Raw genomic sequence first — 18995 nt, forward strand, 5'->3', positions numbered from 1 at the left:
ACGCTGCAGTAAACACATCACAGCCCGCAGCAAACGCTCAGCGCTCACACATTCACTAGAGTTCATCAGAGATAGATGAATAGAGCTTCATTCATCTGTGAGCGCCTCGTCCTGCACATGACCCAGTGATCAGCAGATCTGTGGCGCTCGGTCTCTTACACACACATCATCAAACCTTTCACACCTCACCGTCTCCTAAAATAAAACATGACACTTGTTCAATCCTGATTCAATGAATTAAATATATTGGATGAAGCCAGATTCAAAATTCTTATTTGATTTTGTTTACATATCAGAGTTAAAGGTTTTTATAGAAGGGATTTTGGATTTCTTTTTTTATCAATCTGTAAATAAGTTTTTTTCTTTCATTTTTATTTTTATAATGCTTTAAGGAACAAAATGTCATATAAATCAGTGTGAATGATATATGAAAAAAATCCCTCAGTAAAAACCTTTAGGATATAGATAGGAATAAATCTCTAAGTTTTGGTGTATGTACCGTATTTTTCAGACTATAAGTCGCACCTGAGTATAAGTCGCATCAGTCCAAAAATACGTCATGATGAGGAAAAAAAACATATGAGTCGCACTGGACTATAAGTCGCATTTATTTAGAACCAAGAGAAAACATTACCATCTACAGCCGCGAGAGGGCGCTCTATGCTGCTCAATGGTAGACTACAGGAACACTTCTCTTGGTTCATTTCAGAATCAGAAAGAGCTTTATTGCCAAGTATGCTTGTGCATACAAGGAATTTGTTTTAGTGACATAAGCTTCCAGTAAACAGAGACAACAACACACAGACAAAAAAAAAAAAAAGGAAATTTTACAGGAGAATTACAAAATGATAATGGAATAGGATTGAGTGAGATGCAGGAATGTTCTAGGATGGAAGGGTAACAAATAAATATAAGGATATTGCACATTTTTGCATAAGCATACGTTTAAGTGGGAAACATTTAACTGTTCATGAGGTAGATTGCCTGGGGGAAGAAACTATTCTTGTGCCTTGCTGTTCTTGTATTTGCGGCTCTGAGGCGCCGGCCAGATGGCAAAAGTTCAAAGATGGGGTGACTTGGATGTGAGGGATCCAGAGTGATTTTCTGAGTCCTTTTCCTCACTCTGGATGTGTACAGTTCTTGGAGGGTGGGCAGGGGAGCACCAATAATCCTTTCAGCAGTCCGAACAGTTCTCTGTAGTCTTCTGATATCTGATTTTGTAGCTGAACCAAACCAGACAGTAATTGAAGTACACAGGACTGACTCAATGACGGCTGAGTAGAACTGTTTCAGCAGCTCCTGTGGCAGGTTAAACTTCCTCAGCTGGCGAAGGAAGTACAACCTTTGTTGGGCTTTTTTCACAATGGAGCCAATGTGAATGTCCCACTTCAGGTCCTGAGAGATGGTGGTTCCCAGGAATCTGAATGACTCCACTGCAGTCACAGTGCTGTTCATGATGGTGAGTGGGGAAAGTGCAGGGGGGTTTCTCCTGAAGTCCTCGATCATCTCCACTGTTTTGAGCGTGTTCAGCTCCAGGTTGTTAAGACTGCACCAGACAGCCAGCTGCTCAACCTCCTGTCTGTAAGCAGACTCGTCACCGTCCTGGATGAGGCCGATGACTGTAGTGTCGTCTGAAAACTTCAGGAGCTTGATAGAGGGGTCTTTAGAGGTGCAGTCGTTGGTGTACAGGGAGAAGAGCAGAGGGGAGAGAACACATCCCTGAGGGGCACCAGTGTTGGTGGAGCAGCTGTTTGACATGAATTTCCCCAGTCTCACTAACTGTTGCCTATCTGTCAGAAAGCTGGTGATCCACTGACAGATAGAGCTAGGAACAGAGAGCTGGGTCAGTTTGGTCTGGAGGGTTGTTGGGATGATGGTGTTGAAAGCCGAACTAAAGTCCACAAACAGGATCCTCACATAAGTCCCTGTTTTGTCCAGATGTTGCAGGATGAAGTGCAATGCCATGTTGATTGCATCATCCACGGACCTGTTTGCTCGGTACGCAAACTGCAGGGGGTCCAGTAAGGGTCCAGTGATGTCCTTCAGATAAGCCAGAACCAGTTTTTCAAACGACTTCATGACGACAGACGTTAGAACCACAGGTCTGTAGTCGTTTCTCTTAGTTCATGTCAAATTAATTTTGATAAATAAGTCGCACCTGACTATAAGTCGCAGGACCAGCCAAACTATGAAAAAAAGTGCGACTTATAGTCCGGAAAATACGGTAAGTGAAAAATAACACAAATAGATAAACTGCAATAAAATAAACACTTAAATGTATATTTTGTATGTTTTCTTTCCACTAGTCTGAAAGAAGACAAGTTATGGAAAGCAAAACAACCCAGAATCTCAAAATTTACCAGTGCATGAAAAAACAATGGTTTTGCCTTGACACGACACGTTTTATTTTTGTTTTTGGCTAAAATATGACTCAAATGTGTTCTTAACAGATTTCATGAGATTCATCATTTGCCTAAGACAGCAAAGTTTAAAAAGAAATCTGAAAAAAGAAATCTGAGTACTAAGTTAATATTAGAATAAATAATCACAAAAACACATGCATATCAAACATACAAATACCATTTAAAAGACACTCTTATACAAAGTGATGCCAGGAACACACTACATCTGAAAACAAACCTACCAGTCAGAATCAGAAGACTAACTCAAACCCACAGGCTGTTAAAGTGTCCTGTGTGCTTATGTTAAAAAGTGTTAATTGACAAAACGGAGAACGTCATACATCTGTTGTTCACACACTTAGAGCGGAAGACAGAGTTTGAGATTGATTTCAGTGAAAGGTCATGAACATTTGCCAGAAGGGGTGATCATACCACAGGTAGAGTATTTAAACGCAAAACATCAACGCAACCAATGTACAAGTGTGCAGTCACACTGAAAACCATTAGTTCATTATGTTGCACGCAGACTTTGTTGCGAATCAATTATGAAATTATGAAATGTGTTTTGGTGCATGAAATAATGAAATGCTTTTCAGTGCATCCAATTGCAAACTGTATTTTGTTGCATGCAATTTTAAAATGCGTTTTGGTGCATGAAATTACAAAATGAGTTAAGTTGCATGCATTTATGAAATGCGTTTTGGTTTTGGTGCAACCAATTATGAAATATGTTTTTGCATGCAAATATGAAAAACCTTTTCTTGCATGCAATTGTATATTGTGAAGTGCATTATGTTGCATGCAAACACAAAATGCGTTTTGTTGCATGGAAACACAAAATGCATTTTATTGCATGCTAATGCAAAATTCATTTATTGAAATGCAATTGTGCAATGCATTGTTACATGCAATTGCGAAACGCATTTTATCACATGCAAATTGCTAAATTAATTTAGTTGCATGCTTTGTGTAATGCATTTTTTTTTTCATGAACCGTTAATTAGATAAGAACTGACCTGTGCCAACAACTTGCCATTTTTCAATTGATATTCCAAAAGAAAAATCATTTCTCCAGAGGTAAAGACATCTGATTTAAGATTATAACAAGCAGCAAACAGAAGCAAAAACCAATGTGCCATCTGTGGTCAAAAAATCAGTTTTTCTCTTGTTAATAATTAAATTGCACGTTAATCAAATAAGGCTGCACTGACCCAAGAAGACTGAACAATGACAAATTGACTAAAGTTTGAAAAAATAGTCAATCTAACGTGGTTTATATCTGACCTCAGGCACACTGTGCTCTTCAGACTCTTTCATTCCAAACACAATGTGCATGAGTTCAATAGATTAAACACATGCTCAGTGGAACCAGCCTGAAGTGAATTCAGCAAGGCTTTGGCTCTGTCCTGTGTATTATAGAAACACACATGCAGTCATATAAAACACACACACACCCCGTCAGCAGGGTCCCTGCGCGACATCTGTATCTGTGCTGGCAGTGAAGCTGTGGAAAGGTTATCTGAGCTGTGAAACGCCCTCAGAAGTCGATGTGTTACACTGAGCCGGGTCTAGAACAACCTCCCATGAGCCCTGCGGCTGACAAACCCTGAAAATCACACACTAGATTTCTACATTCACTGAAAATGATGTGTTCACCTGAGCAAGACAAAACATGATGACGGGCTCCAGTTGCCATGGTGTGCTACAGTATGTGGTTGCTAAGGGGTTCTTTTAGCAGTGTTATTTTAAGATCATAAATATACTATTATAGTATTTATTAATATCAGTATCTTCAATATAAAAAATTGGTTTAGTAAAATCTAGTTATTTACTTGCACTGTCTTTTTAGTTTCCTTTCTATTCTTTTTTAAGTTTCCATTTTTGTAATTGTATTACTTCAGCTTAAACTAAACTAAATGCTGCCTTGGAAACTAATTGAGTGTAACATTATAGTATTTACTTATATTAGTATTTTCGAATTTTAGTTAATGTTTTAGTAGTTTTGTACTGTGTTTTGTGTTTAAGTATATTTATTTAGTTAGTTTTTGTAATTTTTTTTTATTTCAGTTTTAGTTTTAGTAATTTTTGTACTTCAACTAAACAAAAATGAGAAATGCTGACTTGGAAAATTGTTAACGTTTAGTCATTTTGTCTTTTTTCAATTCTGTCTAAATTTAGTGTTTAATGCATTTTATTACGGTAAAACTACACAAAATTTAGAAACGTTGCCAACTAACCGAATATACTAATATAGTATTTATTAATATTATTATTTTCATTTTAGTTAAAGCTTTGTTCTACTATTTCTGTAATTTTTTAATATGTCTATATACAGTTACAGTTATACTGGTAATAATTTTAGTACTTCAACTTTAAATGGAAATTAGAAATGCTGACTTAACAACTAACTGAAATAAAACATACGTCTATGTTTTTATATTCTATTTTAGTTCATGCTTAATGTTAAGCTTGGTTTTTCAAATACTCGACCTTTTTTTTTTTATATATATTTGAAATAAAACATTAAAGCTGTTCGGTCTCTGAACACAAGACGGGTATGAGAATGTATTTTGGCATTAAATGCAGATCAAAGGTTTATCAGAAACGCCTGGTTGGTAGGAAAATGAGGGAAGGGTCAAAGAAGATGACCTTAAAAACAAACTCGATAAACAAAACCGAGACCTTTGACATCTCAACAGATGCCAAAATGGTTTAACAGAACATGCGCATCAGTTCCAGATTGTTTTGGCCAACTTTAATTAGTATTGTTCGGTATACAATGTCTCTCGTTCATTACCTGATCACATGTAGTTAATCGAGTCAAGCTGAAGATTCTAGACAGAGCTGGTTAAAGCAGGTCTAATGCATGACATTCGATCAGACAAACTGTTTAGTTTAACTAAATAAAAATGAGAAATGCTGCTTCGGCTGCTAGCTAAAATAAGATTGTTTTTTTTTCATTTGAAGATAATTTTATTTCAAGTAACCCTGAATCATGAACCTTGAAGTTTAACCAACATTAAGTCCATAAATTAAAGGCATAGTCCACCATAAAAACAAAGAGGTTTATGCAGTTTTTACAATTAAATACTACTTCATACCACTTCAAAAACGTAGGTTTAATTCAATGTTTTATTTGTCATTTCTTTGTAATTATTTATGAATGAAAATGGTTACAAAGTAAATCCTGCACCATTTTTTGTGCATTCCGTATCATTTATGAAAAATAGTATTCTAAAGTCATACGTCTTTGTGTAAAAACACAATAAATAAATAAATGTCTTACAAACTTAAAAATAAAGGGTCCAGCAAATAACTACTTTTGGTTCCTCAAAGAACCTTCCAGTATCAGTTATTGAACCATTTTTTTCCTTAGTTTTTTCAAATTTTTTGAAAGATTGCATTAAAGTTCTTCATGGAACCATCGATGCCAGAGAGAGAGAAAACGTTTCATGCTATTGCATCATTTCAAAACCGTAAAAACTCACGTACAGATTAATTTTCACACAAACGTCTCGACTGTATTTCTGTAATCCTCAAAATCTGATTACTTTCACATGCACTTCCACTCATTTCATCTTCGAGACGTTCAGACTTCTGCCCCAGTGCTAAAATAAGCATCGTGTACAAGATTTTACAACCCAACTTAATCCGTCTCAAAAGGTATGCTTTCTTAAGCTGAAAATAATCAACACTACGATAACCAACAGCGTTTAGCATTAATCATCTCCAACATGCATCGTGTCTAGGACTCGAATGAGACTTTTAAACTGGAATGGATGAATGGTTGTGCATTTTAAACCTGAAATTACATTTAAAATGATCTAGAAGTCACACAAAGCATCATTGAGAAGGTTATATAAGTGCCGTTTTTAAGCACTTTCTGTCGTTGCATGAAAATAGTTTTTTAATTAATTCTAAGGTTTAAAAAATGGTTTTGGAGTAAAAAATATATATATATAGTGCAAATATGATCAGTTTCAGAAAACATGGCTAGTAGATTTCACAAAAAAAAAGAAATGCATTGCTTTAAACATGCAATTTTGAAGCAGAAAGACTGATATTGTGTATTCTTGCAAAACATTCTTTGAAAAATCATTTATTTGCAGTGTACACTAAAACAATGCTGGTCATTTAAAATGGGAAAACACGAAACTAAATCCCCGTAAGTGGTCAAGTGCATTATTTACAGTGAAAATACTTTATAAAGGTCCCAAAACACAGCCTCCGTCCGTCAGAACCAACAGTGCTGAGCTCTAAAACCCAAATGATCTAAATCCAGATCTTACCCTGGTGTTTCTCCTCCTTTTCCTGAAGCGTGCCGCAGTTAACCACCACAGACCTGATCCCAGTCCAGATCAGCTTCCTCTGCTCTCTGGAGGAGAACGCCTGGACCGTTAGCACTGAAGGCCTGGGGCCGGATCACACACACACACACACACACACACACACACGCACACGCACACGCGCGACGGACGGCCATGTGACACGATTAAACCAGCACAACAGATCTGTGTTCCTCCAATGCAACTGGACACACGTTTGCATTCATGGATTTCACTCTAACATCCAAAGCGATCTGCATTGCATTTAAAAAAAAACTATTTCATGTAGTTAATATTAATGTTCTTGCATTGGAATAAAGCTTACTGACTTCGCTCACACAGATGAGCATTTCCCAGATCTGAGGTACAATATTCAATATATTCATAATAATAAAATATTTTATCTTCATCAAAATATGCATGGTTAAACTTCAGTGAAATCCTCTTTTAGTCTGTTTTACCTTAAAATATCTTAATAGAGATAGTATGCATGTTTTAATGGGAGATATTGTTATTGGTAATGGGTAAAATTAATCATTGTAGGATCACACAATTAGATTATAAGAATAACGGTAAAACCACACATACCACCTTTATTTTTCCCCAAAATCGGTTCATTTTTTTTTTTTTTTTCTAGATTCCATTTTTTGATGGTTAAATAAAATTGTATTAATAAAAAAGCATGCCCTATGAAATATGTTAATTGTGTTTTATTGTTACCAAATTCTGTTCAAGCATGTCTAATTATTTTAAATGCATAAAAACAACTCAATTAATAAAAAAATAAATAAAAACAACAACATTAATTCTTTATTTTTCCGGGCATCCATTGAAGACATTAAACAATTGAATTTATCTTTTAATCAAACTCTTTATTTTTTGGCATTTTTGGGGGGTTTACTTTTTAAAATAAAAAACATGGAAGACTTTTTTTTTAAGTAGTTCCTTAAAAACGTAACCAGAACATGATTCAAGTAACTTGAACATAAACCCACATAACATGGTGTTAAACATCTTTGCAGAAAAGATGCATGAAATATATAATCAAATTGTCTTAAACATGTTTGAAGTACACTGGTATCCCATTGACTTTTATTGTATAAAACAAAGCGATGATTTCTGGGTGAACGATCCATTTCCAGACAGGAACGCAGCTGAAGACAGCGTTGACGGGGTTAATGTGGTACAGCGATGCAGTGAGGCGAGTGTTAATGCACTGCTCCACACACACATCACATGCCGTCTCTACAGCTGATGCATTCTGGGTAATGAGATCCAGGAACCTCCCAGTGCTGAGAACTCAATGACAGGTTCACCAGTGCCACAAGAACACTTTTAATAAAGGTTTTTTTGTAAATATATCACATCGGTCGTGTTTAATAATACAACACAAAATTCAGAAGAAAATAAAATAGAATTGCAAAAAAAAAAAACATTTGTATAGTTTATTAAATTGTATGTTTTATTGTCTCAATGGATAAGACTTTTTGATTATTACAATTTCATTAAACCATTAAAACCTGAACAATTCATTGAAATTAAATTAAAACAGAAAACATAGAATATGGGAAAAATAAAATGGATTTAAAGAAAAAAAAGGTTTTGAGAGGACACTGATCATTTTTATATTTTAATTTGATTAAAATTTGAAAGTTTTATGCATTCATTAAATTTCTACCAATTTTTGACAATTGATAATTAAATCACAGAACAGAAAAAAATCAAAGCCAAATCAAAAGCCACTATTATTGATGGGATTGTAATAAATCAATAAAATACTATATTTTTATTAAATTAATTATTATCTTTTTGATTATTAAAATGTAATTAAATCATTAAAATTTAAAGAATATGGTTTAAAAAAAAAAGTTTAAATAAATAATTCCAAATTCCGCACTGGATGAAAAAGAAGCTCAGCAGAATGTGCCCCTGCTTTCTATATTGTTATTAAGCTCTGAAAAATACAACAAAACACCACAACTTTCGTCCAGATGACTCATGCATGATATTCCAAGTCCTATAATGCTTTACAGAAGGAACAGACCCAAAATTAAGTAGCTTATATGGTGCTTTTGTCCTCTTTAGAGCTTGAGACTTTCATTATTTTATTTAATAAGCGGACGCTCGGACATTCTGTTCCACGAATGAAAGCCATGTGGAGTTTTTTCGAGGTGAACTTCACCTAAAAATGAGACGTGTCCATGCATGCAGGTTTTCACATGACTCTCAACAGCGTCCGAGGGACAAAAACAGCCGGAGAGTCACGCAGTCCGTATTACGGAGCAGGAATGTTATTTTTGCATGAGATCCGTGTGCATTTCAACACACTATTGTGAGAAAGAAGCACAGCAGCCTGTTTACAGCCGTTAACTTGATACAAGGAGCGTGTGAATCCTCTTAAAACACACAGAGCGATGCTGCTGATCACTGATCATGTGACAAAACAATCCGTTTCCACACAGTTTCTTCTTATACTCTACACAGCAAATCAACACACAACACAAGTTTGGGATAATTAAGATTTTTACATTTTCTTCTCACCATGGTTGCATTTTTTAATTAAAAATACAGTAAAATCAGTAATATTGTGAAATATTATTATTATTTAAAATAGCTGTTTTCTATGTGGATTTCTGTTAAACTGAAATTTATTTTCTGTGATGCTCCGCTGTATTTTCAGCATCATTCCTCCAGTCTTCAGTGTCACATGATCTTCAGAAATCATGAAAATATTCAGTTTTGCTGCATAATTATTGGTACTTAATTATTAATAAAGGTTATACAATATATTTATTGTTATACATGCAAAGGGTGAAAAATATCAAGGCTTATATTTTGTATCTACTGTATCCCTGTATGAAATTAGGGCACAGTTCCCTGAAAAATGTATGTGCGTGAAATATTGCTGCTCATAAATCAAACTTTCTGAGATGTAATATTTCTAAAATTAAAAAATGCATTAGCTTCTACTTTAGGAAACAGCGGAGACGATCTGTTCAGTTTCCTGTGAAATACAGACCAGCTGATGAAGAGATGATCACAGGAATCATTATTTTCTGTCCGGTATTTATAATGAATATAATAGTGCTCATATATCAGTGTTATTTAAGTATAGCTAATATACTTTTAAATTAATTGGTTTTATATTTATATTTATTTATTTTATTTTTTATTTAGTTTCCTGTTTTCATTTTCAGTTTTAGTTAAAGTTTTTGTAATTTTGTATTTGGTCATTTTATTAGTTTTTGTTTTTATTTCTATATTTTTATTACTTTTAATTTCAGTTCTCGTTATTTTAGAACTTTACATGAGAAATCTTGCCTTGTCAACTAGCTGAAATTAAATAGTTACATTTTATTAATAATTTATTTCAGTTAAAGTTTATTTTAGTTCTATTGTTTTTGTTTTTATTAATAATATTATTATTTTTTTTTTTTTATTGTAGTATAGTATTTATCTTTAGCGTTCAACTGACTCACATCTCGTCATGTTTTTCATATTAAGGCAACTTTCAAGTCTTCATCTGAAAAATGTAAACCGAGTATTTTATTTTATGTTTAACTAATGTTTCTCTGATGAAGACGACGCGTTTGAGAGAATCAAGATGCAGATTTTATTCACATTTACTGTATTTAGTAACAAAACCCAATGGCAGCATGGACTACTGTAATATTTCAAGTCCATTTTGTTTCTTTTGGAGCCTGACAGATTCGGTCACTGTGACCTTGGTGAACGTAAAAGAGCTGCGTAAAGATGCCATTTCATGTGAGTAATTCAACCACATCTCTCATCCTGAGAGAGGAAATGCTGATTAACAGTAAAGCGGCTTATCATCGAGACAAACTTCCTGACAGAGAAACTCACACGTGCATGAGCTTTAGAAAGAGAAGATGCATCCTCATGCACACTATTTACAGGTCACATAATTAAGTCATTCAACTCTATATACGAATCCCTTCACCAACACTTCATCATTTCATTTGAGAAAAACTACAGCATCAGATACACACAGAAGCTCTTTACTAAAACTCTGCAAAATAAAAGTTGCATTTAACTTGAAGAAATTATGACATGTATATCAATGTTTAATTTTTAATTAAGAACATAAAGGAGTTATTATATTTTCACTTGATTCATTTTAAAATCATGATTAAAGTGTTAAATTGTATTACATTATTTGATAAGACATGTTTGATAAATTAATAATAAAAAATAAATTAATGAAACATTTTATGCATCCCTTGGCATTTATATAGGAAATATTTTTCATTTTTAAGGGTTTAATTGATTAAAAAAAAAATGTATTTATTTTTTTAATTTCTCTCATCATGTAACAAAAATGCTTTTTTTTTTAAACAAATATTTACATTGCAATATTTGCTCATATTTCAATAGCAGTCCTTATGTTTTAATATTCATAACTAGTCCACAAACTCGATTTGATTAAGTGTACAGCCCAACTTTTAATTTATTAATCTAAAACTCCATAACCTTCAATTTTATTTTATACTCTAAGTTACTTTTTTATGACTGGATACAGTGTTTCCGCCCACATTTTCCAAATTACGTTCAATATAGATCCCTATAATACAGCATGATCAACTTTAACATTATGATTTTCTGTAAAGATGCATTATAAATAAGTTAAATAAGAATTGACTTTTGTGCATCTGTGCATGCAAATATTACCCAAAATCCAATTCTATTGAAGAAGGTGTGTTTGAGACAGTATACTCTTTTTTTGTTTGCATAATAAAAATGCATGCATTTTTGAAACTATGAATTCAGCAAGATCCTAATGCTCACATGCAAATGAAAGCAGCATCAAAACTCATATTTATGAGACGTTAAGTCGCAATACCAGCATGTGGTCTTATTAGATACTCAAACAGTATGGAGAGCTCTCTAAAGGAATTAAAAATGTTTCTATCATCATTGAAGCACACAAGTTCAGTGTGTAGCACAAGTACGAAATATTGTGTGCAGCAAATATGAAACGTGCATTCGGCAGAAGACAGTGAAGACGTATTTGTTTTAAACCTACACAGACAATAGAAAGAAGAGCAGGGCCTTTAGAGACCGCAAGTCCACACAGACTGTGTCTCCTTCAAAGCTCTCTGACATTTCTTAACGTCTTCAGCCGCATTAATTATTTAGGGCACCCAATTAGCCCTCGTGTGTCCACAGACCCTTAAGAAGAAAACAAACCCCAGACGCTGACGCTACAACAAATGCCAAACCTCGGCCATCACGAATGATTTAAAACGATTACGCTAACATGAGCCCGCTCTAATAACTTAAATGATAAAAGTGACAGGTCGGACTTTAATAAGTGCAACATCATGAATTATTAATCAGGAGCTTAATACATAAGAGATGGCTGAGGTCCTCGGAGGAGCGTGTGTTTATGAGCGTTAGGACGTGAAAGACAACATCTCCCCGAGGCCTTCCCTCGTTTACAGTCGCTGTAGCGCATCTATTAACGCGTTCAGGTTCTTGGCAGCATCTGAAAGCAATTACAGCAAGTGCGTAAAGCCAATTACTGCTGCATTTTGCCATCAAACATAAACCAATCAGCGCTGTCACAATTATTTCATAGCCTGCTTTTCGAAATATCCTCATATGATATATAAGCTTTTCTGGTCAATTTAGGAATGTTACATTAAAAAAAATGGTGCGTTTTTAGTTATTTACATCACAAACTCCATCTCCTCCACACAAAAAAAAATTGCAGCTCGGAAAAACTACCACGTTTTAGTTGATGTGTTTGTCCATGCAAAATCTGCATGATCATTTTCAGCATTATCGCTTAAATTGCCAAATTTACACTGCGAAGGTGAAACAGAAGCGGCTCTGAAGTGGCATTTACGTTTTTTTACAACAGTTTGTTTAATGCTGCTCAGAGGCGGTATAAATGCCTTTACACAGTCATTGCAACTGTACACTTTAATATGAGGGACTGAGGTGAGTCAAAGCCAGCATAATTTAGTCTGGCTTTTATGCTGCATTGCATCTTTATACTAAATTGTAAGCAGGTACGGAGCAGCCTTAACTCAGCTGTGTAAAAACAGCACATCAAATGCTGCAAAATTGACACACACACATACACACTGAAGTTTATTACTTATGCCAAATTCACACTGCAAAGGTGGCCCAGAAGCGGCTCTGAAGTGGCATTTAAGTGTCTTTACACCAAATCTTTAATGCTGCTTAGAGGCGGCATAAATACATTTACACAGCAATAACAACTGTACAGTTTAACACAAGGTACTGAATAAGGTGAGTCGAAGCCAGCGTAATTTAGTCTGACTTTTATGCTGTATTGCATCTTTACATTAAATGTTAAGCAAGCACAGAGCAGCCTTAACTCAGCAGTGTAAAAACACTGTTCTGCTGCAGAACAATGCATGCAATTAACTTAAATACTTATGCCAAATTTACACTGCAAAGGTGGCACAGAAGCAGCTCTGAAGTGGCCTTTAAGTGTCTTTACACCAAATCATTAATGCTGCTCAGAGGCGGCATAAATACATTTACACAGCATTTACAACTGTAAACTTTAATACAAGGGACTGAGGTGAGTCAAAGCCAGCATAATTTAGTCTGGCTTTAATGCTGTATTGAATCTTTACATTAAATGTTAAGCAAGCACAGAGCAGCCTTAACTCAGCTGTGTGCAGAACAAATGCATGCAATGAACTTTAATACTTATGCCAAAGTTACACTCCAATGGTGGCACAGAAGCGGCTCTGAAGTGGCATTTAAGTGTCTTTACACAGATTGTTTAATGCTGCTCAGAGGCGGCAAAAATGCATTTATACAACAATTACACACCTGTATCCTGTGATACCAAGGACTAAGGTGGGTCAGAGTAGGCATAATTTTTAGTCTGTCTTTTAAGCAGCATTATGTCTTTACACTGAATTTTGAGCAGACAGAGAGCAGCTTTAACAGAGAGCACATCAAATGCTGAAGAACGATGCATGCATTGAACTTTAATACTTTTTAACAGTGAAAGCAACATTAAAACTGATAAGCATCCGTCCACAATTCCAGTAAATTAAAGTAAATATGACTGGTTTTATTCTGTACACCCACATTATTTTAACAACGTCATATGCGTTCAGTCTGAGGGTTTTAAGTGGAGATCAGCATGTCTGTTCAGAGCTGCCGGTGGTTTTTGGGGGATCCTGCCACACAGGTAATGTGCCCAGCGGGGCGGCTCTTCCTCAGCAGCTGGTGAACCCTGTGACCTCTGACCCCTGAGGTGGGGCACAGCAGGCAGACCTGAGATAATTACCCAGCGAGCAGAGAGACACGCTGTGCTGCAGATGAGGGAGAAGATGCACAAGTTCTTATTGAGTATCAATCTTCTCTCTCTCTTTAACTGCTCGTCTGATAACTAGTTGACTGTAGAAGATTTAAAGACGCTTGTATTTGTGTTAAAACACTACTTGAGCTTTAAAGTTGTAGTGCTCTATTTCCGTCTATTATACACCCTTCAGAAGATCAATAACAACAGTGCAACACGCTCAAAAAGAGGGTTTGTTTGTAATATACAAGCATCAAGATCCCTTCTGTTCAGGTGGCCAGCATCACACATGGGAACTTCTCGGATTTAAAATAAATAAATAAATAAATAAGTTTTTGTGGATGGCCACATTTTCACACGCTGCTTGACTCACTGTATGGCGTGAGGGAGACAACACAAAGCAAATAAATCAGAAAAACCTCCATGTATCCTGAAATATAGTGTCACACGAACAGTTAAAGGGATAGTTCACCCAGAAATGAAATTTTGCTGTTAACCTTCAGGCCATCCAAGATTACTGATGAAACTGTGGTCATTGGCGATTCATAACATTTATGAATTTATTTGAGAAAAAAAAAATACTAACCCTTGCTCCTGACAATACATTGTGGTCTTACGATGTGAAACAATCAGTTTGTGCAACATTATAAACAACATTATTACCTGTAATCCAGAGCCTCAGGCAAACGGTAACGAACGAATCATTCTTTTGAACCGATTCTAATTTATTCAATTCATATGCATTTAAAACAACCATTTTTCGAATCATTATTTGATGTTTTAATTAGAGCCCGACCGATATATCGGCCGGCCGATATTATCGGCCGATATAAGCTAATTGCATTTAAATCGGCATCGGCATTTATAACGGCCGATGAAACATGAGAAACAGAGTCTCATGCTTCACTCATGTTATGAGTGTTGCATAGTGTGCCCACCAGAGGGAGCTCTGCAGCTCCAGAGTTAACAACAGCGCCAGAAATTCACTACAGAAGAAAGCGATCAACTGTTTTGACGGTGAGTCTGTCATTCGTCATGTGAAATGATTGTAGATTTAGTTCATACCCTGTATATAAAAACTGTGTGGTAGTTCTAGCTAACGGTCCTATCATTATTACTTCTAAATATTCTGTAACATCACTTACAGCCGCTAATGCATTGCTATATTAGATTAGCCACAAAGCTAATACCATGTTTATCAGTGGAAGAGCGCGAACGTTAATAGGAGGTCAAACTATAACGTTAGCGTTTAACTTATTCTTATTCTATTGTGGTGTGTTTCGCACATAATGACCGCGTAATTGGGCCTTTCACACAGGACGCGGTATGCACGGCGCTTGCCGCTGGGCTCAGCGTTGCCCTTCAGATACAACGCGATTTGCGCTGCGCTATGGCGCAGGCGGAGTTTTAAAAACGTTTAGCGGGAGCTCTTTCATAGTCTGTTCCTCCTCCTTTCGGTCAGCAGCAAACATGTATCTGTCCCGTTGTAAGAAGCGAGCGATAGCGCTAGTCCTGCTGATGAGAATTAAGAGAGAAGCAAGGAAGAAGAGGCTACCCTCAGGTCCAGAGAACAATTTGGTGAATTCAGGCTGGTTACGTTACTCTAACGCTAATAGCTTCCTTTTTAGCAGGCCCCTTAAATGCTTGCTATTAACTTGTTTGAAGGTGGTTCTTCTCAAAATTGACAGCGGTGTGTTCATGACACTAACGTTAACCATTCAACTTCGAATTGATTCCGTAATCTTCCGGTAATAGTAGGCAAGACGATGTTTTGATTCAGACTGCACAAAGAGAAGAGGAGAAGATATACGGGTCTGTTGTGAATGTGTCTGTGAGAGCAAATATAGTGTAGTTACAGTAACTACAGTAGGTGCGTCAGAAATGATTAAACCAGAGGGGACATGTAAATAAATGTGAGCTGAACTAGCGCTTTTTTTTTTTTTTTTACATATTGTTTCAAAGCAGCTTTACAGACATAACAGGAAAATGTTGAAATAATATTGTTAAATATAAGTAGGTAATACCTATTGCTTGACAAATAAAAAATATATATATATTTCTCATTTTTGCCTATGTAGGAGATCCCAGTTTATTATTATTATAATTCTAATGATGACATGAGTAATGATACATGGTGATATTATTAATACATATGCTTATTCTTTCTCCGTCTCTCTTTCTGCCTACAGATGGCTGAAAAAGGTGAATGCTGTAGCAGCAAAGTGTGGGACTACTTCTGCAAATACTTTAACTTTAGTATTATAATTTATTTACAGTACACACACAGACTGTTAAAACCAGCTTCAACTGGAAGAAAGTAAAAGTGTTAAATGTTTAAAACCAGACTGTTTTTTGATCATTAAAAAATATATACTTTTGATGTGCAATTGTTTAGTCATTGAGACTGTAATCTAAGGCTTTTTTTTAACATAGTCCATTCTGGAAAATGGTTTATACAGACCACATACATAGAACAGGCAGATATTTTGCTATTGAATGTTGTGTAAATGCAGTTTATAGGAAATGGGTCTAATATCCAGATTATTTTTAAAACCAAAATATCGGCTTATAAATCGGCTCTTTTCGAGTTAATATCGGCATCGGCCCCCAAAAATCCATATCGGTCGGGCTCTAGTTTTAATAATATAATTGCATACATTTTATATAATTGCGTGATCATGTAAACCAACTACTGAACTGAACCAGTTCACTGAAACGAACTGTCTGAAAGAATCAGTTTGTGAAAAGAATCAGATTTCCCTGTTGCATGAGGCTCAGGGATTACAGACAGTATTACCGTAAAAAATGATCAGTTTCTTGCACAGACCAATCATTTCTCTTTATAAGACCTCAATATACCGTCAAGAGCCATGGGTATTTTGTGTTCTTTGATATGCTGTTTTTAATTCTCAAAATCGTGCAGCGGATGAACCGCATTTTATTAATTGCCACGGTGCACGGTTTCAGCTACAAATCTTTTCCGTTCAACTGAAGAAAAAAAGCCACCTATTGCATTAAACATCACTCGAAGAAATAAAATAAAATAAATCGCGAATACAGACTCAAAGGCACGATGAAACAAAAGTAACAACAGATTTTTTATTTTGCTCAAAATCAATGTAGGACGGAGTCTTGGTTCTACACACTGGATGATGATTGGATGTTGAGATGTGGGCGTGGCACTCAAAAATGTACGAATGTGCGCTTACATGGGTGGAGTTTATGCACCTAGCAACCACTCACCACATCATACCAATGTGGCAACAACTTCTGCTCCAGCAAACACTCTCTAATTTACTAATTAGACATTTCTGACTTATTATAATCGATAGATTATTAACAGTCGCAGATTACTGGTGATCAGTGGTGATAATCACTCATAAATCAATAAATCAATCAAACTACCATGAGCTGCTACTATGGTAAATATCCAAAACAACAATCTTAAACAATTATAGGACCATAACACATTTTTTACACTTGAAATCAAGAAGCGACAGACATAATTAATTACATGATAGTAAATGCGAAAAAAAAAAAAACATGGCAAAAACATATTTAAAAAAAATATATAGTAGTATGTAATAATATAGTAGTAAGTAGTAGTAACAGACATAATTTTGTGCTAATACCATAGTAAATCCAAAAAACATGGTAATAATATGGTACAAGTAAAAAATATAAAAAAACATGTCTGTAAAACCGAGTTGCCATGCAAGTCCCATGGTAATATTTAATACTTTGCAAGTGAAAATAACCAATAACAGACACACCAGACCATGTATATGACCAAAAAAGAACACAGAAGAAAAAAAAACATGGTAGGCCTAGTAGTTATAGCACCATGATAATCATTAATAGACATGCTTAGGGGCTAATACCATAGTACATGTCCAAAAAAACACAGTATTACCATGACAGTACCATGGTGACGTTTAATATTTTTTGCATGGGAATATAAGCAGTGACACACATGATAGAGAGCAAGTACCATGGTAAATACCGAAAAAACATGGTATTGCATTCTAAAGCCATTATAGCAGTGAAATCAGACATGATTCAGATTGGTATGATGGAAACATCACTCATGTGCACCATTGTTGGGACGAAGTTGTGATGCTGCGGTGTGTGTCTGGTGACTCAGGCTTCCGTCACACACACACACACACGGATTCACAGCAGCACACATGATGATGTTCATAATCATAACACGAGTTTGCACCGGTGATTTACTCACATCTCAGTGACTGACGCTGAACGTGATCACAGGTGTCTCGCGCTCTTCATCATCCTCATCCTCATCAAAGCCCGCCGCCGCTTTTTCCGCTCGAACCGAGCCTCATCCGAACGGGAATCTGCTCAATGAAACGCTCAAACACTGAAGCACACCTCTTCAAGTGTACTAATGAGTGTGTGTGAGGCTCCTGCGCGCTCTCGTGTGGATCTGTAGCAGCCCCGCGGCGGCGCACTCTGATCCGGGTCCTAGCGCCGAGCGTCTGAGAACGCCAACAGGTTGCAGCGCGATCATTGGACGTTCGCTTATGAATATTAATCAGATGCTGATGTTCTTTACTGGAGCGTATAATTAAGTAGCGTAATTAATATTCATGAAGTGAGGTTTCACACATTCATTGACATTTTTGTTATAATTATTTTTTACAATGTAAATGTATATATATATACATGTGTGTGTGTGTGTGTGTGTGTGTGTGTGTGTGTGTGTGTGTGTGTGTGTGTGTGTGTGTGTGTGTGTGTGTGTGTGTGTGTGTGTTTGTATGACTAAAAGCTGCATCTTTTGCGCTTCAGGTTTATCAAAAAAAATTAATAGCTAATACATAAATCCAGCATCCCCTGTTTTGCCAGCCAGGTGAATTAAAGACTGCTAATACTTTACAGCAAACTAAGACTTTTTCATTTAACAGACTGTATTATAGAGACAGATTCATTAAGAAAGCA

General features: G+C 35.8%; 1 protein-coding gene across 2 annotated transcripts in view; it reads right to left on the reverse strand.

Moving 5' to 3' along the window:
* LOC132130189 (ras-related protein Rab-27B-like) overlaps positions 1 to 18501 on the reverse strand; it is a 30230-nt gene extending 11729 nt beyond the window's left edge. Inside the window, exons 1-2 of one of the 2 annotated variants that reach the window (XM_059541876.1) lie at positions 18277 to 18501; positions 6692 to 6777 (exon numbers count right to left, since the gene is read on the reverse strand). Coding sequence is in view for 1 of the 2 variants with exons in the window: in XM_059541874.1 (XP_059397857.1) it covers positions 18277 to 18278 (2 nt within the window). In the remaining variant the exon portion in view is untranslated. The remainder of the gene's footprint in view (positions 1 to 6691; positions 6778 to 18276) is intronic. The other variant, XM_059541874.1, reaches the window with a different exon arrangement.
* Between the last annotated feature and the right edge of the window lie 494 nt (positions 18502 to 18995).

This window comes from Carassius carassius, chromosome 47, assembly GCF_963082965.1.
Source record: "Carassius carassius chromosome 47, fCarCar2.1, whole genome shotgun sequence".
Lineage (NCBI taxonomy): Eukaryota > Metazoa > Chordata > Actinopteri > Cypriniformes > Cyprinidae > Carassius > Carassius carassius.